At 44.3% G+C, this 20,902-nt stretch overlaps 1 protein-coding gene across 1 annotated transcript in view; it reads right to left on the bottom strand.

Moving 5' to 3' along the window:
- Positions 1 to 3,774: 3,774 nt before the first annotated feature.
- Positions 3,775 to 20,902, bottom strand: part of LOC128708809 (uncharacterized) — a 105,394-nt gene continuing 88,266 nt past the window's right edge. The window contains exons 4-11 of the mRNA XM_053803790.1: positions 20,012 to 20,137; positions 12,855 to 13,212; positions 10,778 to 12,778; positions 10,490 to 10,710; positions 10,125 to 10,401; positions 5,497 to 5,647; positions 4,046 to 4,165; positions 3,775 to 3,964 (exon numbers count right to left, since the gene is read on the bottom strand). Coding sequence (XP_053659765.1) covers positions 3,775 to 3,964; positions 4,046 to 4,165; positions 5,497 to 5,647; positions 10,125 to 10,401; positions 10,490 to 10,710; positions 10,778 to 12,778; positions 12,855 to 13,212; positions 20,012 to 20,137 — 3,444 coding nt within the window. The remainder of the gene's footprint in view (positions 3,965 to 4,045; positions 4,166 to 5,496; positions 5,648 to 10,124; positions 10,402 to 10,489; positions 10,711 to 10,777; positions 12,779 to 12,854; positions 13,213 to 20,011; positions 20,138 to 20,902) is intronic.

Genomic DNA, 20,902 nt, shown 5'->3' with positions numbered 1-20,902 from the left:
CTCAGGGCTTCCAGACGTACTTGAAGGCTTGTCGAACGCAGTCCATTTATCTTTTCGTAAGTATCTCAGTGACTCTTGTATTGGCAACCAACTACCCCAGACTACGATTTTTGACGACTGTAGAATCAAACAAAGTTCCAGTACTCTCATACGCCTCTGAGACATGAACTCTGTTCAAAAGTGACGAAACCCTCTTAGCCACGTTCGAGAGGAAGATGCTGTTGTCTCGTATGTGTGAAAGAACCACTACAATGATAAACTCTATAAACTTTACCATGAACTCACTATCTTGTAGAGAATTAGACTCACCAGGTTCCGGTGGACTGATCATGTCATAGACGACACAGACTGTAAAGTTCTTGTAGGTTGTCTTCTTGGGCAAAGCAGGTTTGATAAGTCCATCCTGAGATGGAAACATGACGGTGATGCGTCCGCCAGAAAGGCAGAAAGGTCTTGCAGCAGATCTAGGCTGTAAAGCGATAGAAGCGCCGGATAAGAAATAAATTATGGCAAAGTCGGAATAAATTCCTCAAACCAAGGGTCAAAGAGTTAAGTTAACGGAGTCAACGGAATCAACGATTATTTCCAACCGTTCCGACGTACTGGAATTACTCCATGTACCATGTATTGATCGTGAGGCGTTCACCATTGGTAGTTAATGGCTGTTTGTGAAATGTTTCAAAAAGCTGTTTGGAAAATCGAGTTCCCCAATCCCCATTCGACACCTAACAGCCATTTAAAAACTGAAGTTCATAACTCCACGAATCTGGCATTTCCATTGACAAATGAACTTCCAAAGAAACATAAATCTTCAAATAATGATTACTCCTTAAGAAATCGTGAAAAAATCTTCTCATAAAAGAAGAATCATAAATCGTCAAACAATATTCAATGAAAAATAACTCTTCAAGGAATCGTCAAAGATTGCAGCGTCCCCAAAAGAACAAAAGTCCTCAAGGAATTAGCATAAAACTAGTTCGTCTCTGAACATTCACGGGCATTGTTGCATACATTCATTAAGTTAATGAAATATGTCAGAATTTTCAATGACTTGTCGAAGAATATCGTAGAATATTCGTGTTCCTTCAAAGATCCTCGCATCTTTAAAAATTGTGGTATCGAGCAAAAGCAGAATAAATAGAAAACAAAATTCTTTGAAAAAATTCATTAATCTTCATATGAGTTTTCAAAAATGGTTAAGGATTCCGGTAAAGCTTCAGAATTCTGACGAACCATTGCGATTCATGAATCCAAATCAAATTCACCCAATGCTTGTAGTTTACTTGTTCTTTCGGTGGTGAAAAATCTATATTTAGAGAAATCTGTTGTAATAATTCGACCATATTCGTCACATTTTTATCTTCACGTTTGACGCACTAGGCGCCTCCATTTTGCCACAGAACAAATGCAATTCGTCGAAAATTCTAGTTATTTATTTCAACAACAGACCGAAGCGAAATATAAGAAAAAACTACAATTGTATTTACAAACTGTTTTTGTTTTCGGACAGACAAGTAACTATACGCACCATTCGTGTTTGTTTAAATGTTTAAATATTTTCATAATATATTTTATCAATGTCTATAATAGCCTTTTTTCATCACTACGTGATTTGTTAATATGTGAAATGAGAGAGTGTGTATGTGTCTGTCTGTGTGTGTTTGTGTATGTTCATGAGAGACTTCCGTGTAATGGGAACATTGCGGCAATTGTTTGTTTTCTTTTTTCCCTTGCATTGGCTGCAGCACTAACGAACCTAATGCATATTAAAGGTAGGTAAATTATATTACTGTTTTACCTTACGATAATGTCTATTTTACGGTAGGAATACATTCTTTTACGGCATCTAGAAGAGTACTGAGGGTTGCTTTATTTTCTCTCTCTTTCTCTCGTTTTTTTTGGTTTGTTACGAAGGAAAGAAACTATTCATTACCGACAATCATTTAACAGAAGTGTAGACGGAACCCTACAACAGTTTCGTGTTGCTTTTGTGCTTTGATTACCAAGAATGAAATCTAAATGAATGATTGGCTGGCCCGCTCTATTGGCCCTCCCATTAGAGTGTCGATTGCTAGGGTCGAACTAACGAACTTCCACACTACAAGTAGGGATGGCTTTACTCTACCGGACTAATACACAAATCGCATCGTTCCTATCGCTACCAGCTATATAGTCGTCCAGCAAAGCCCACCCGTTCCGGCGGCCATTTTGTGCCGTGCTGGGGGGTTTTGTTTTTAGGTTCGGTATTGCACTCGATTTATTGCGTACCTAACACGATACAGACTAACCAACGTTAAAAATTATATTGCACCACAAAATTTAAAAGAGAAAAACACAAAAAAACGCCCAGAGAATGTTTGCTTTGTATTTGCGATTATTAGTACACAACAGCATGATGGAAGAAATGTGTTTACTTTACCCACCCTAAACCCACCTGGACAGTGGGTCACACGCGAGTTCCACCGTCAGTTTTGGCATTCTGTTTTTTTTTTGTTTTTGTTTTGTTTTTTTCCACCCTTCGTCATCCCACCTTCTACATGCAAATGTGCTATTAAAAAGGTTTTGTCTGACTGACCCGACCTGTGTACCTTCCGAAGCGGAAGGAACTTTCGGCTTACAATGTACATTTACAGCATTCATTAATGGTTAGTTAGATTAAATCTTTACCCTTTTCGTTTACTGCTATCTTCCCAATCAGCGCATTTCTTTTCTTTTTCGCTTACACATTTATATGGAACCGATATGAGGGCGGGGGAAAGATAAGGAAAGAAGACCCTCTATACCTATTAACGGAGAAAGTGAAGGAAACCAGTGAGTTTTTCTTTTTAAATCCATTTTTTGTGTTTTTTTTTTCATTTTTGTCAACAAAACGAGTACCGCGCTCATTGTATCACAACATTTGAAACGACATTTCTACACTGCTGTCTCTACATCGTTTATACCACACGTGGTATCACTAACCCACGCACCGAACTTCCCTACGCTATATAATGCCCCGCAAAATGCAACTAGTGCTGCAACCGTTTCTCTTTCCGTTCCGTTTGTTTTGCGCGAACAAAACAATTATTGTCACCAATGGAGGAGGAAAAAAAAACAACAGAAGGAAACAAATCAAACAGCCAACCAAACCATGCGCATCCCTAATGCCCACCGTAATGAAGTGCTAGTGAGAGAGCTGTATTTCTGCGGTTAGTGCCCAAAAAGTGTGCTACCGTTTCCTGTTGCCAGTTACTCCGTGTGTTAACTTCTGCATGAACGTGCTAAATGATGCCCAAATTATGTGTGTTCGCCACCTTATCAATGGAAAAGTTATAAAAAGGGGAAGGGGAGCAGAAAATTGGTTTGAGGTTTCACGCGTCTATTTTTCTTGCATTTAGCGATTAAGGCCGCTACCTGTGCTACCGGATGGGCAAAAGTGTTGTGTGTTAAAAATGTGTCCTTGTTCAATGGCAAATCCCAATTTAAAAACCGAAATGCGCTACCAGTTGCATACATTCGGGCGGGCAATCTTCCATTTGCGCGCCTACATCTTTGCAATCGCGTAAACACCTTTGTGCGCCTGCATCTATGCAATCGCTCCGAACAAATGGTTGCTTTTTCTTGTTCTACGATTTCATTGACTTGTTGGTTTGCTTAATTTCTAACAAGACTCTGTTTTACTCATTGTGTGTATTTGCGTGTGTGTGTGTGTGTGTGGGTTCTCGCACAAACTTTAAGTTTCTGTCACGTACTGTCCAAAAAAAAGAGCACACCTGTTCCTTATAGGAACGCCGCTCAGAGGATTTGCGCAATGACCGGTTCGAGAAGACACATGTGCTCGGCACCACGGACCGGCAAGCGGTTCAAACAGAAGTGCCGTATCATGTCCGGTATCGTTGGAAACGGGCGGCTAAACTGGCCGAGTATGAACTGGCCCGTGTCGGTGTCGCGCTGTATCCGCATGTGCATGAAGCCTTTGGCGCTCCTAAAAAAAAGATGGACATGGAAGTAACGGTTAGTACAATGCGGTTTATAGCTGCAGTATTTCACCTGTGGCAGTACGTACTTCAGTGTGAGAGAGTAATCCTGACGGGTTGATTCACTGTTGCGCACCAGGAAGCTTCCCTCCGACAGTGGTCGAAGGATCTTTTCGGCATCGATCCGGCTGATGGAACCATGGTACCAGCTGAAACGATTGGAAAGAGAGAGAGAGAGATAAAGTAATTTTAGAGTTAGTTACAAAGGCCTCAAAGATTTTTTCTGAATTTAAGTCGGAATTTAATGGTCATAATGGTTATGTTTAGTTAATTATATCAAATAATTTCTGTAATACTGAAGTTATCTGATTTGTTTGTCTCGTACCACAATTATTTAAACAAAAAACCTTAACAATATTAATCTTTTGGTAACAGGAACTCAAAGATAACTGGATAGCAAGGAAACTGATATAAAACTGTTTGACTACAGGAAAGATGGATCCAAACATCCAAAGATGCACGCTGGAGTTCGAAACTACAGTTAACAATTGAAAATGTCAATAAAAGAGTTACTGTAGTTAAATGTGTTCTAAAACACAATAATTATTAAAAATAGTAAACAAAATAAATTACTAAAATTACCCTTCATTATCACTGACGATCTAATAAAGGATTATACTTTCCCTAGAATGTATTCCTTCCAACAAACTCATCGAATCTTCGAAAAGTATTTTTAGGTGCAACTGTGTGGTGGGACCAATTGGAAAATCTTCTACTATGAGCCACGTACAAAAAAACCAATATCAACAGTTACAATAGAGGTAAGCAAAAGACAAATCAAGAAAACCAAAATAGCCCAAGATAGATGGATGGATTATATTACCAGAAATATAAAATTATTTTCTAAATTGTACACAAAATTGACATATTGCGCTTTAGGTTGCAATTTAACTTATTTGTACCAGAAAGTAACGTTAAATCAATAAGATTGAAAATAAAACTACTTATTGTTAAAGCTTTGCTATCGTATCAGCTTATAATTTTCAAGGCGTATATAAATTTTAACATGAGTTCTAAGCAAAATGTTCAACTGGTTTGCTGAAATTCATTCTCGGTACGTTTGACGTTTGCTTCAAAATGATGATATGCGGTACGGACACGAAAAATTAACAACTAAATTTAAAAATATTCAACATAATATTACATCTCTTTGAGGTCGAATAATCCAATTGTATTGAAATTTAATCGGTTTTCGGTTAAAAGTTTACTAAAAAAAACAATAACAATTAGCATTAGCATTGAAATAACTAGCAAATTCCGTAAATAATCGTCAACAAATATCTAATTTGAAATTTAGAAATGAATCGAAAATGAACATTAATGAACACCGTTGACAACTGCAACGAACGTTCCCGGAACGAACAGAACCAATCAAAACGCTTGTTTTCAATCTGTTGAATTCTAATTATTGAAAATTGACAATATTCTACTGAATTCTAAATAAATTCTAAGGAAGTGAACATCATTCAACTTTACTTACCCTTGCCGATCGAGTGGAATGGATGCATCGATGAGGTCCACATTTGGCCGATTCGAGCCCAGATTAAGACCCAGATCGAGTGTGCCAAACTTCTTCGGTGGCCGACTGCCACACTCGTTTAGGTTAAGCGTTAAGCTTTGCTTGAAGAAACCTAAAAGAAACAAAGGCAACACAACACAGGAGAATTAGTAAACTGACATTGGAAAACGAAACTTTCATTGCGAATTGGTGGTTCGGTGGACACTCATTACACGCCTGATTGGGTCGCAAAACTTGTGTTCACTTTCCAATTAGAATACAATGCATCTTTTCCGCGCGGCTGTATGAAATGTCCTACAACTCATCGTTGATTGGCATCGCACAGACGGTTGGGCGCCGGATGAAAACGTACCCATTGTCTCGTTAATGCTTCGGTTAGCATAATCCGTGCAATTGTCTATTGGGCCCCCCGAACCCGTGCTGGCTAGCTGGAACCCCCCTTTCCATCAACTCGTTATCAACCCGACGGCTCAATGCTATCGACCAGCAGCACCAGCTGTGGACGCAAGATCGCATCGTTGCTATTATCGGTGCTAATGCTGATTGTTATTGTTTGACATCCAGTACACCCCCTCTCCGGGGGGGGAGGGTTTTGAAATATTTCAACCGTTGTTGTTGTCGTGTTGAGGAAGCAAACAAACAGCAAGCAAAAAAAAAAACGAGCCACACGGAACGTGCCTGGAATGCACAAACGCTTTCCCAAACAACACACCGTCGTCGTCGTCGTGTGCAGTTTTCCATCGGCCCCGGGAGTTTTGTGGTACCACCGCCAATTACTTTCTAACTGATTAATTCATTATTTATTCCCCGCACATATGCGGCCGACGTGCGGCTCGATGGTATGATTTAAATATCTCACACTGTGGCCCAGTGCGCCGCCGGTTCGCGAAACCTGGTAACGACTAGCTCACCCTTGGGTCTCTCCGAGCGACGGTGACCGTGGCAATACATTAAACATTAACAATTGCTTGTTTCGTGGAGCGGTAATTACTTGCTCGCTCGCTGGGGCTTGCAAATGGGCAGCGGTCAGTCGCTAGCTTCGCGCCGGGGAGGTTTTTTGTCTAGCTCATCTCTAGCACACGTGCGACATGTTGTAACATCCAGTGCAGTGCGGCTTCTTATTCGAAAACGGTCCCCCAAAATACGTCAGCATAGCAAAAACCTGAAAGTCTACAATAAATGGAAGAGAATTGGAAAAAACAGAACCACCCCGCTAAATACATCACGTCAGCCGACTCACTCCCGCGTGGAACAATTACTTCCAACAGCAATATATCCCCTGGCTGCTGCGCCGGATGTCCGGCATGTTCTGGTGACGAGAGGGCGAACAGCGATAATGTTTTACAACACTTTCCACTCACAACCGGTGTCCACTTGGTACGCCCCAGCGTCACCAGCACCGGTGTGGTATAAAAACACACCGAAACTTGTGTGCAGTGGCTGTCGTGGAATACGAAATCGTACGACCGTTTCCGTACCAAGGTGCGTATCAAACACCAGAAGGGGTCAGCTTAAACATGGCCTGCAAACAACGTGCTAAACGATTGTTTACCCGCAAAACGTGGGATGTAGGAATGGTGGAACTTGCGACTTCTCTGTGGACATCCACGAGTTTGGACGACTAAACCCTCCGACTGCTACGAAGTTGGACGCGAGGATCCCCAGCGTGTATTGGTCATTTTCAAAGCAACTGTCAAATCTTTGTCAACTTCGCGACAAAAGCGCACAGTTTAGGGGAGGGGGAAAAAAACTTTCCTCCCCCACGATGTTACGTTGCGTACGTTGAATTAATTCCTTTTACCATCACCAAGCCTGTGTCCGAGACGAGCTGCGAGTACCAACACGGATACAGGCGGTTCGATGCATAATTTATAGCATCCCTTCTCTGCCACGGTGTGGGCCAGGATCTCCGTCCGGGATGTTGTACACAATCGCGTTTCCATTGTGCTCGCACCCGTTTGTTGCCATTGCGGACCGCACACATCGCATCGATGATGCGCTACCATGTTTGGGCACCGCCAAAAGCCAAGCGAAAACTCTCCCGCAATTCCAAAGTACCGGCCTGCCGTTTCCTGCTGTGCAGCGCTTAATTAAGTTGTTGCCTTTCTCTGTTCTGCTTGCGTCAGGGCTTTCCGTCAGGGGAATCGGAATCGTAATCGGAATACATTCCCCATCGAGCTGTCTGTGGGTGCGGTAGAATTCTATTTACTACTGCGTGATCAGCGGTATTGCTTAGTTTATAGCGAAATAAAAAGCACTTATCAGCAAAGGGCTTTGCGGAAAAAGTATAATAAATTGCACATTATTAAAGTAGACTGGAGTGCGGAGTAGGAATGGAGTGATTTCAGTGGTTGGATTGTTGGAATGTTGCCTGTCTTCTGCCTGATTATTTACGTCTATGTTCCTCAAGGTCGAATGGATCTAACATCCTGAGTCCAATATGTTCTTTACTGACTATTCAGGCCTACAACTTGATCAGTAAATTTGAATACAAGTTCAAAACAAAAACAGTAGATAATCCTTTTTGTTACTGACTTTTGCTATTGGAAGCTATTGTTATGTAGAAAGTTTGCAACATATCTTTAGAAAACACCCGTTCTTCGTAATACTTCACGAGCTTCACATGTTGCTCAAGTCAGAAGTAAGCGGCACCCACGACTTGCATGGGAAATTCGGCCGAGATTTGAGAATTACCGTCGTGAGCTGGTCCAACATCGATGTTCTTGTACTCGTTGAGACTCGACATCTTACATAACCAAACAAAAAGTCGTTATGATTCAGATCCGGGGAGCTGGGAGTCCACAAAGTAGTGCCTAAAAAGTCAATTAAACAGCTCAGAAACCAGGGTTGCACTGAATTCCGACTGGAGGCAATAACCTGCACGAATAACTAAGTGTTAAAATGTTAAAGAAGGAAGAAAGGGAAGTGTCCACATTTGTGGACTGCCCTGGAAATGGTAACGGACGATGCATTTGTGGAGCGTGGGATGTTCATATTGGATTCAGGAATGCTGTCGCAGGCTTCACCCGGTCATGATGGACATCGTGTATCTACTGTAACACGAACATCATCTTGTACGAAAAAAATAAATTCTTGACCCTCGGACCACACAAGGCCCAATCTATGCCCGATTCAACCACCTTAGTGTTGATCCTTTCGAAAAAAAAACAACTGACAGAAAGTAAACACACATTAACATTTTAAAGTAAACATTTTAAAGCGAATCTGTGTTATTAAAACTGGCATCTATATCAGAAACAGTAACAAAAGTAGTCAACCACTGGGTTTAGTTGACGATGCAATTTTGTATTCGAATCTCCGGATGCTGACTGACGCTGAAACTTCTTTTTTCACAGTTAAATTCTTTTACCAAAATATATTAATTAGCTTCAAAATTAAAGAGCGGTTCTTGAAACAAAAATATTTTATTAGTCCCTCGTCTTAAAACGCTCCTTTACTTCATATTGTTCAGCGTTTTTAGCTACAGCTCTAACATATTACTAGTTTGTCTTTTGTTTGCCTACCTTCAGGCGCATTCAATTAATCAGAATTGCGATGCCGATGCCTAACAACAAGTCTATTTGACTACACCAAAAATATTGAAATTTCTTCTCAATTCGTGTAAGATTTTCCATTTAATTTTTAGGTTTTAAATGTTGTGGTTTGGGGCGGCCCGGTGGCATGATGGTAGCGGCGCCGGTCTTCACACGAACGGACCGGACCAAAATCCCATCCGGGCCAATCCCCCGTAGCAAGGACTGACTATCCGGCTACGTGGTAAAATAAGTCGATACGGCCAGGCCGTTCTAACGAAAAAAAAAAAAAAAAAAAAAAAAAAAATGTTGTGGTGCATCCAAGTATGGTTTAAAATACTTTTGGTAACTTGGTACATTTTCTAACGATTTCCAAACACTCGATAATAAAGCAATGTCAGTTCGTTCCGAGCACAAATCTCATGTGAACATTTGAAATTACATTTTCCCTGGTGTAACCCATCAACCAACGTCGTTCACTTGTATATCATACAAATTAGGCAGTGTTTCCTTCCCATTAAATATTCCACCAGCACGTTTTTAATCCGTTAGCATGGTCTTTATCTGCTAATGGAGCCCCCCCCCCTCCCCGTTTTTTCCTGATACCTTCCCCTATTTAAAACCGCATCATATGCCGGCAGGTGTGTCCTTCTGCACCATAAATCAATTACCGTTCTGGCGGTATGCAACTCCCCGTCCCGAATCCTTTACAACAGCGAAACGCAAAACGGACGTGACGAATGTTCCAAGTAAACATACATCATCCATTTATCTAGCTAGCAATGAAATGGTCATTACAAAGATTCGACCGGACCCCTTTGCGCACAGCAGTGCCGTTCGTGCAATGTCCGCTCAAGCTCAGCAACAACGACACGTACTCAATCCCAAGTGTTACAAGATGAAATCGATGTTACCCGATATCCCTCGGCTGGAAATTAATTATTAAAATGAATGTACACGATGCGTACGGCATGCGATGTGTGCGTGGGGTGATTGAAACATCACTAGCCTAACCGCAATCGGATAGGCGGTGTTGGGACTGGGTTTGAGACTTACCACCAGCCAGTGCCAGCTTGCTGTCGGAGTCTCGCATCGACAGGCTGGACGACGCCTGTGACAGGCCGCTCGATTCGGTGCTCGTCTGCAGCAGCATACCGCCCGATGTAGACGCCACCGTGCCGGGGTATGGGTGCTGCAACTGATGCTGCAGCAGCTGCTGCTGCTGCTGATGTTGCTGATTTTGCGACATTCGCAAACGACGCCTCAGCTTCGGCATATCGAAGGGTAGCTCACCCACGTCCACCGACGTGACACTGCCAGATGTGCACGGTTCCTGGTCGGTAAAGAGGACGAACAAACGAATGCATCAAAACAGTATCCAGCGGACGGTGAATGTTTGAGCCGGAGTTGCTCCCACCTACCTGCTGCAGGTGTGCCCTTCTTCGCCGCAGCTTTGGCATATCGAACGGAAGATCGTTGAGGTCCTGCGGCAGTCCTGCCTGTCCCTTGCCATGGTCGCTTTGCTTTTCCTGCCCGCTGAGCGATGCACGCTGGATGCCCATGTTTAAAAAGTTCGTTCGCGACTTCAGGTCCTCGCGCGAGTGAAGTGAAATTCCACTGTCGGAACCTTGGATTTCGGGACCTGCAAGAGGCGGAGATGTGTTACGACACTGTTCCACAGAAAAAAGCTGATCCACACACACACTTACCGGTTATTAGCAACAACGCCTTGTTCGGTGCGGAACGTCTCTTTGTGACGCTCGTTTTCACAGCCTCCGTACCAGCGCTCTCATCGCCCTCCTTCTTGGTGGTCAGCGTGCCTCCAGCAGTGGTAGTGCTCACCACATTCACACCCGTACCGTCCACCGGGGACTGCTTCTGCGAGTTGTTGTTCCGGTTGTTAATGTCCGACGTCTCCGAGCCCGGCTCCTGGGACGATTTGTCCGATATTGGACTGAGAATGTTCAGCTTGTTGTGCACCGCCACCGGCACACGCAGCGGGAACGCCAGCGATGGTCCCGAATCGGAACTGTGCGAACTCAGCGACGAGGAATGGCGCGAATCCGAACTGGACGTGCTTCGGTTACCCTCGCTGGTGCTGGACTTCAACGACTCCATGCTGCCGCCGCTGCTGGACGTGGCCATGCTTTCCGTGGACGAAAAGTTCCGCCCACGTTGCGGATGGGCCGGCTGCTTGCCGTGATGATGGTGCGACGTCCGGTGGCCACGCTTCAGCTCGAGCACCCGCTCCGGTTCCAGGCACAGCGTCGATCGGGGCCGTTCGCCCACCTTACCGCCACGGCTGAACGGGGCACCATCGTTACCGATGCTACCGTCGCAGCTGCCCGATGGAACCTCATTGTTGCGCACGTTCTGTATGTCCAGCCGGAGGTCCTTGAGCCGCGGATGCTGGGCAACCGCGTTCGAGGAGGGCAGGTTCGGCGCACTCTTGATGCTGTTGATGAAGAACCGCTCGTGCTTGCCGGGGAACTTCATGGGCAGGGGCGCAGTTGACGGAGGGGACGGTGTGTATCCCCGCAGGGGAAGCTGGGAGGAAGACGTTGAGTTTGCGTTCGCGATATTGTCCATTTGTTTGTCGATCTGCAGCTTCTCCTGGAGGTCCTGCGCCAACAGCTGGTCCGCCTTGGCAACCTCATCCGTACCTTCAGCATCTGGCCCACCGATCGCTGCCGGCTGGTGGCTGGCGGAAGGCGTTTTACTGGAGGCCGCTTTGCTTCGCTTCGACTCTAACCGCTTGCTGCGGCTCTGGCCGGAAACCATATTGCTCGCGCTGCTACTGTTGCTCTTGGTCAGCTGCAACAGCACGCTCTGGTTCGTGATACGATCCACCTCGTCCAGATCATCGTCCGAACGGGTGATCTTCGAATCGAACGCCGTCTCGTAGATCTGGCGCGTCCGCACATTCGCCATCTCGTCCGGTACGGCGGCACTCGGGGCTAGGGCGGCAGGGTCGCTCAGGGCACAGTCAGCGCAATCTTCGGCGCCCGGCTGGTGCACGTAGAAGATGCTGCGCGGACGGAAGAGCTCATCGTTGTCATCGCCGAAGGCCGGCGTCGCACAGGCACAGACTGCCGCTGGTCCGAGCAAACGGTGCGGTGGCATCGAACTAGCATCGACCGGTGGACCGAGGTTACAGCTTGCCCGTGTAATGGCTAATGCTTGCGCATGCCAGGCCCGACGCTTGCAACATTCGGAACAGTCCGAATCGTCCGAGGTAGTGGTGGACGGTGAGTCGCACCGGATGATACGCACGCCCTCCTCTGTGATGGAGTAACGCTTCGGTAGGCAAACTTCCTTCTCCGCTCCGGGTGTGTCGAGGCTGCTACTCTTCTTGTACCGCACCCCAACTTCGCGCCCTTGACGTACGCTACTCCCCCCGTCGCCGGGTGTTTGCGATGTGGCGGGCTTTGGAGCTACTTCTTCCCGATCTCCAACTTCCTGACGGACTTCACGATCCGTTCCGTCCTTTTCTCGTTGCTTATTCTTCAGTAAATCGGAGTAGTAGTAGGGTGAAGGATTCCTTTTCGCCGTATCCGGCCCAGTTGTCTTTACTGGACTCTGGCGTACTGGAAGTGCTTGGACCAAATCGTCCGAGATACTATCCGGCGAGTTGAGCTCCGGTATCTTACTTAGCTCGTCCTCCTCTTCGTCGTTGTCTTCCTCCTCAGAAGAAACCGGTGCGGATGAACCTTTAAATTGAGAAATTCACAAAGAATAACGGGTTTGTCAAATATCCTTCCTCCGTAAAACCTTCCACTCACTTACCGGAACTAAAATTTTGATTTATATACTTCACCTCCGAACAACTGTCCGGACGACGGGTACGGCTTCTCGCACGATGGCGCCCGGTTGCCTTGTAGCTCCGATGTGTATCGAAGATCTCTTCGAGCGTCTTGATGGCGACAGTGTTTGCCGCCGCGGTAGCCGCTGCGTCCGGTGCTGGCTGCGGCTGGCACAGCGACGGACCGGAAGCGGATGGCACTAAGGGAAGCGATGGGCGACCGATGGTACCGGCTGTCGGAATGCCGGATGTTATTGTTGCACTCGCCGGTAGATTATTGTTGACGATGGTCGGAACCGCTGACAAGGGTTGTTGCAGTATTAATGGTTCTAGGAATGAAACCTAACGAGAGAGAGAGAGTGGACAAAACGTTGAGAAAGGTAAGCACATGTTAGTGTTTTTATAGCACTTTTATAGCAACTTTCATTCATATACAGGCAGTTCCCAAGATACTCGGTTCCCTTTTATACGCGGATTCGGAAACACGCGATTTTTGGAAATTTGACAGCTGAGTTAGTTTATAATACAAAATCTAAGCGAAAAGGTGTTAAATTTATCTAAAATAGCTGTCTTTGTCATATAAAACATTTGTTTTTAATTAATTTTAATGTATTCTATCAAAAAGTAGCCTGGTTTGTTAAATAAATTAAGTGCAGAGAAGTAAGTCAACTATCTAACTTTGAAGTATAAACGATTTTACTCCCGGATTCGAGTTACGCGGAAATTTGAAATACGCGGATTTTTCCCGGGTTATAGCGATCCGCAATAATAGCGTATCTCTGGGACTGCCTGTACATGCAGTCCCCAAATACTCGGTTCCCTTTTATACGTGGATTCGATTATACGCCGTTTGTTTTAAGGATTTGACCGCTACATAAGTTTATAGCACATAATATAAACAAAAAGGTGAAAAATTGGACGGTAAATGTCTTCCTTTGAATATAAAACATTTGTATTAACTTTTGGTAATATTTTCTTTCAAAAAGTAGCCTGAATTACTGAATGATAAATAAATAATAAAAATAAATAAATAAACCATATTGCAAAAGGACTCGACATACGCGGAAATTCAAGATTGGCAGGTGTTACGCGGATTATAGCAGTCTACTATAATAGTGTATCTTGGGTACTCCTTTTACGCAGGTCTTTAGCAACTTATAGCAGTCCGCTTTAATAGTGTATCTCGGGGATTACCTTAGTTTTTATTCAATTTTTATGCTTGAGTTTTGTGCTGCAAAGTATCTCTGCTGTCAAATAAAAAAAAAACTTCCATCTCTAAAACTATCCTAGCTACGGGTAAATAAAATCAAAGAAAGCCAAAAATGGCAGGCCTCTCGACCTACTGACGTTGTTGGCACAACGGGTAAAGCCGAAGAAGAATGGTATCTCCAAATCCTCGTATCGAAAGTACCGAGTCGATCTCGAGCATTACCTGTATGCGCGAAGAAGAATTTATCAAAAAATCTATTTCAAAGTTATTTCCAAAAGGGCTCGGCAGTAAAAACACTGTTCATCCCCAAAAGGTACGTTACGGACGCACTTACCCTCCTCGTATTGAATCCCAGCTTACCCAACCATAAACATTTCAAAAATCGATTATCTCCTCGAAGCCCCTGGAAACGGGACACAGACGATACGGTATCTCCCCCGGGGCGGGGGAACCGTTTAGGGAGGTGTTCGGAGGAATATCTCTCGCTCATAATCCCTACCCACCCTTTCGTCGATATCTACCCTCAACACGAGATTGCGAGGACGGGGAGGTAGACGGACACGGTCGTGCAGTACACAACACACCCGGAGGCCTCGTGGCGTTATAGACAACCCGTACCGTGGTCGTGGTCCCACATGTGTGAATTGATGGATCCGTTGGGGGCTTCATTCACGCGAACCGTCAACTCCGTGCTCCGTGTAATGCCAATAGTGCAAAACCTACAGCCCCGAGATGTGTTGTGCCACAAAGCACAAGGTGACAGGGCATGGAATTGCATGCACCTTCTGTTAAAGTCCCAATGCTTTCGATGTGTTCCGGTGGGAAGTGTCTCTGGGAGTGTATGTTTTTTTTTCTCCATACTTTCCACACGACTTGAAAGCACGCCAAGCGTACCTGAAGGTGACATCTTGATCCCATCGGCGTGAGAGGGTGGTGGCCCCGAAAAACGGGACCGGGGTGGGTAATTTATGACAATTTTAATTTATGGTGTAAACAGAAACATGCAATCCGCCAAAAACACACCACCACCCTAGGCGAGTCACTTGTGGAAGCACCCGATCCCATGCCGTGATAGCGTGCGCACTGCACGCGGCGAAACGGGTGAATTTGCCAAAAGCTTGCAATTTTTAAACTCCATCACCATCAGGTTGGGTGATCTCGCCCTCCGTACGGCTGTGCCTTCCACGATCGGCACTGTGTGCACTGTGTTGTGCACAAGGGAAATTGAATAAATTTCCTCACGTTACATCGGGTTAATTCGATTAGGCTCATGAATATTTAGACACCGATCACAAACACCGGCAAGACGCGGACAGAGGGCTACAATATTTTAACACCGAGACCAAAAGTTTTCCGATATTATCACCCGATCACCGAGAGCAATGGTGCTGTAGAAGCGCCAAAAAAAAACCCGCTCACAGTCGTAAGCCTGCCGCTCAAATCCGAAACACTGTCACCAACACAATTTACATAAATTTAAATTGAAACTCGGGCGCAAAGTTAATCCCTGTACCGAGACCTGTCCCCATTTGCCGACGCCGAAGATAGACGCGGTGTGTATTATTTGGCGCTAAAAATTTCCCCAACGGTCAGGGCAGAGCACACGCACATATGGGTAGAATTATTTAATCTTTTATTTAATTAAATTTCTCCCCATTTGCGATTTCTGTGACCAAAATTCTTTAAAAAAAAACCTTTGTCGGAATGTGTCGGAAAGTGTCGGATGGTGTGGTGTGGGGAAGGTACTGAAGCGACTCATTCAAATTAGCTTCCCACATTTTCCAGCAGCGAACGAAGGAATGCAAAACCTCGAGTTCTCATTATGAAATATTTATCGAACATTATTTCGGATGACTTTTCCCATACCCACCCCTGAGGGTCGTGGTGGTGAGCAGTCTCAAAGGCGCATCTCCTATTTAATATTCAGCGTCTGTATCACAACACACAGCAGCCGGATGAAAGGGAGGACAGAAAGAAAAAAGTATACACTACATCTCGATAAGGGGACAAATTTTAACAAAAAAACAGAATTGCCCTTCGGCCGGCTAATGGCAACCGAGAGTGGAGAATGGGTTTTATTTCCGAAAAATTCTCCCTTAGCCATTGTAACGAATCTAGCCGATTCGTTTCGATTGGATTTCGGCCGGCGGGACATGGGACCGGCCGTGTGTAAAATATTTAAAACCCAATATTGAACGATTATAAATTTTTGCGCTAACAAAATTCACCATCCAAATACCGAAAATTCATCGAAAGTCGAAAGCCTCTGCCTGTTGTTTCGGTGAAACGACGTCTAAACGGTTGGTAGTGCTTCTGTACGGTCGGAATAAAGCGGAAAAATCGAAATGGGACTTCAGGTCCCATTTAGCAAACAGCAACAATGTGCACATCGGGGCCCCATCTCCGGATGGGGATTTCGATTCTACGATATCAGCCCGAACATCAGACGCAAACCAATAACAATGAGGAGAAGAAAAAAACGCAGAAATTACTTCTCCACCATCGGGTGGTCCCTCGACTCATGCTGAATGTGGCTTCTTCATAGCCATACAGTCAAGTCAGGCAGGCAGGCAGAACAAAACAAAAAATCGCTTCGTAGCACATTCCAAACGAGAAATACCTTTTGTTGGTGCTTCCGGGCCGATTCGATTTGGTTCGCAATGGTTGCGTTCGCGAATAGCAGACTGAACCGTCATTAGCGACTTCGATTGCACGCGGAAGCCACTGGAAAAGTTGATTCGCTCGGTGCGCGCTTCGGAAATGCCAACGTCTAGTGCAGTACCGAAACACTCCTGCACAGTCTCCTGCCATCGACGGTCGGTTGCCTAGGCTTTCCAATCTAATCGGGGTGGAGTGAAGTGCTACTACCGGATAGCATCCAATACCTGGCCAGCAGACACAGACTGTACCGACAACAATTTTTCTCGCCCATATTCACAAACAACGAACGGAACGGAACAATTTCTTCGACGAGGAGAACACATATTACCAGTGGAGAGAAAAAAGGGAGACTGCATATGGTTATGCTACTTGGCCATGTTGATTATTTCTAGCAGCAACAAAAAACTCCACTTCACTGCAACCGTAACAGCACAAGTTGGACATGAGACACTCCAAGGACTCTCTGCAACTTCTGGTCGCTATATTTAACCGTCGAAAAAAAATCAACAACAAATGGATTGTGAGGCACAACCTAACAATGGTGGGAAACATTGTGAAGTCCGCTGATGATGTGCATAACGATCGAGCAAGTGCAGGGTTGATAAGGGCATTTTAGACACTTTGCCCACTTACCTGCATGTGTTGTCTTTCAAATTTCAATCGATTTCGCTAAACGAATGCACACAAAAACACATTTGCGTCATAAGAAAATATGCGCACTCTTACGTTTTGGGCCGAGACCCTGTCAGGGAGTTTACCTTGCTTGTTTTCGGAAACGTTATATTTCGGTGGCATGCATCGAAGACTAAATGCAATATAGGTTATCTGCAATATATACACATTTAGTGTCACAACAATATTCACTCAAAGCTATGAAATCTATCTGGATGTATCTGCAGGATTACCTGACTTATGACTAAATTAACGCCTAAAGATATGCAATTGCGACCAAAAACTGCTTGGTAGACTCCATACCATCACTGTGTTTCGCACAGATGAAACATCCATTTAAATTGTCCTTCAGCTTCATCATGGCTTAACGACCTGCAAGGTCATAGCCGAGTACTAAAGTCATGGCTTAGTAGCCTAATTTTTAACTTCGTTTACTCTACGCGACGACTTTTACGCCTAAAGGTATGCTTTTTTATTACTCTTTCCATTCCAAGGCATGCATAGGTCAGTATTTTCATGAATGTTTGGACAATTTTCGAAAAATGACCAAAATATTATATTTGCCTACATTTGGGCGCTTTGGATTTGAAATACATCCAGAAAGAATGTATCACTAACGTTTAAAATGAAAGTGTTATGCATGTGAAACTTAAAACCAGAATTAACCCCATAAAAGTCCACAGGAAAATCAATCGAATCAATGGAATTCATTAAAAAAAAAGAACTCAATTCAATAATCCAGCAAAACCGCGAATCGTGTTAATCTCACACAGCTTATCAAAGCTTATAATACGAACCTTTCACCGACTCGACATAAAAACAAATCCATTCCCCATTCCATTAACGTTGCATCATTGGCAACTAACGAAATACAATGAATATTGATTTTTACGATTATTAGCGGGATTTGGCTGGCCACCTTTTTTTTTTTTTGCAAACCCAACCTACACCGACCGTCCATTTACCGAGCAAGGCGCAACAAAATTATCAACCCCGATCTCTAATGAGTTTCGCCTTTGAGTGGCGGAAAAAAACTTTTCCCTAACCGCTAATTCCGAGAGTACTGGGTGTAATAGAGTGTTGCACGGTGGCATCGAGTCTGTCGGAAGCGATTAACACGGACCGTGTGCTCATCGTTGTCATTGGGGCAACGTACACGTTCACCAGGTGACACGGGCTTAATCTAGCTGACATCCAATTAAGGGCTTTAATTTCTTCACTGTGCGCTGCCCGTGTGGGTTGGTGGATTGCAGTAAAGCCGCGAAGAAAATCACCGGTTTTATCGGGTTGGATGGGAAAAGTTGTGCTCATACTTTAACGTATCCTTATTGCTTGTTCAAGTTGAAACCATTCCAAGCCACTCGAACGATTACGTTGTTCCGTTGCTTGAGAGCTTTCCGGCGTCGAGTAGTATTTTAGGAACGCATTTGTTGTTGAGTGCTGTCAGTAGCGTTGCTCGCACAACTTTGTATCTTTAGTAAAGCAGTTTTTAAAGAAAACTACTATGAATAAAACCTTCCCTTTTAGATCTTGCTTTAACTCACATTCAAATGCATTAGGTTCCCGCTTTTCGTGAATAATTCAACCATCCCATGCTGTACCTTCGTGTTACTGCTCTGCACAATCGACATTCCAACGCTGCTAGACCTCCATCGTCTCATAATTTATTTACAATCACCTTCCTCGTCCAATGCGTATTTGCCCGCAACGCACCACCAGCCCAAGAAGTGTTTCAACTTGCCCCAAACCAAATGGTCGAATCTGGACGGAACCATGTACCAAAAAAACATCACCAACCAACATCGACTACAGTCGAACGTAGCGTATAGCCTTCAGGTGTACATACATCTCTCCGGTGTACGTATATATCTCACCTAGCCACAACAAACGACGACGCAACGCGCAACAATAACACAGCGGCCGGTCTCGCATCCGACTGGGAAAGTAATTTATTTGCGTTTTAATTAAATTCTAATTCAATTAAATTATGGTAGTTCAATTTTTTGTCCATTTAAAAAGTAATTATTTGCACCACGGGCGATCTCGGGCCCCGGATGCATGGATCGTGCTGCTGCACGAAGCAATCAGCAACGCCGAAAGACTTGTTCAAAGTGCGGCGAACGATAAAATGTGGAGTGTTTATGATTAAATGGTGTCTTCTGCCTTTACAAGTGGTTCGAGGCAATCGGGACATGGGCGAAAAAAAACTTGTTTAACCAACCAGGCAATGATTACATTTTCAACAGGCAGCTAGACAAGCTACCATTCATGAGTTGCATGCGCTACGTTTTGCATAATTTTTTTAGTGCATTATGGAGCATGAATGAAGATGCTATTTCGATGTTAATTTAATCAATGGAAAGTTATTCAACTAATTTTAGTTCTTACTATTAGTAAATAAACTAATTAAAGATGTATCTTTAATATCTTTTGAACCTACTGGGCTCTTATGAACTGTGAGCGCCTAACAGTATGCAATTTCATGTTTCCAATGGTTATTAACTACACAGCCAAAAATAATAAGCGATTTATACATTGAATTGCATACTTTCCGGCGTATAAAAATAAAATCTTTCCAATTTTACACCGAATACTTACGTGGTCTGATTGTGGACTTGGAGAGGCCCAATTGGTTGGTATATGCTGTACGAGGCAGGGATCAAAACTGGACGGTCGTTTCTTTACAAAGTCAATCGGTAAGCTGTAGTCATCACAGACGGATATCTGAAACAGAGTTAGGAAAAGCACAATAAATGGTTAAATTGCATACAATACACTATACATTTACAGCAATAAGTTCATAATAGTGAAATGGTTTGTAGCTTCTTCTTCTAGTGGGATCTAACTCTACTCTTTCTCTGCTTTTCAGCACAACATAAATAATCCTTTCCGGTGGGGTTCTTTGGAACTGCCGTAAAAGATTTTCCCGCCTACAACAATTTCCATATTGTAACAGCGCTGTCAACGGAAATTCCACGGCTTATAGCGCTCGCTACCCAAGCTTACTGCGGGCTGCAACACGTACGCCGTTTTAAGTTTGTCACCCCGTTCACGAATATATTCGGACCGTCTTCAAGTATGCATAAATTTCAAAATTCTATTGTTTTCGTTACATAATTCATATCGTACCAGCACGTAACAGAAACAGATACGCAGACAGGCTCGGCTATTGGAGAGGGCAATCGCGTTCAACCTGAGCGAACCTCCCACCATCCCGGAGTTCCCAGATTTCCCAGAATGCCTCCAGCGCTTGTGTAGTCGATCTGGGGCTGGGGCTTCCTCCGTTTCATTTCAACGTTTACATTAAATTCAATTTTGCTGCATGGCGCTAGGCTGTGACCACACATTACGGCAGTTGGGCACGGGGATTCAAACCCCAACCGTGCGCCTGGATTGCTGCAATCCGGTTTCACCCTTTTAACGCTGGGGGAAAACTGTTTGCCAAAGGGGACCGTAGTGGTAATGATACGACGATTAATACCACGGCCG

This window comes from Anopheles marshallii, chromosome 2 (genome assembly GCF_943734725.1).
Source record: "Anopheles marshallii chromosome 2, idAnoMarsDA_429_01, whole genome shotgun sequence".
Classification (NCBI taxonomy): domain Eukaryota; kingdom Metazoa; phylum Arthropoda; class Insecta; order Diptera; family Culicidae; genus Anopheles; species Anopheles marshallii.
Note: the sequence above shows the minus strand (reverse complement) of the source record. Positions and strands in the feature narration are given on the sequence as shown.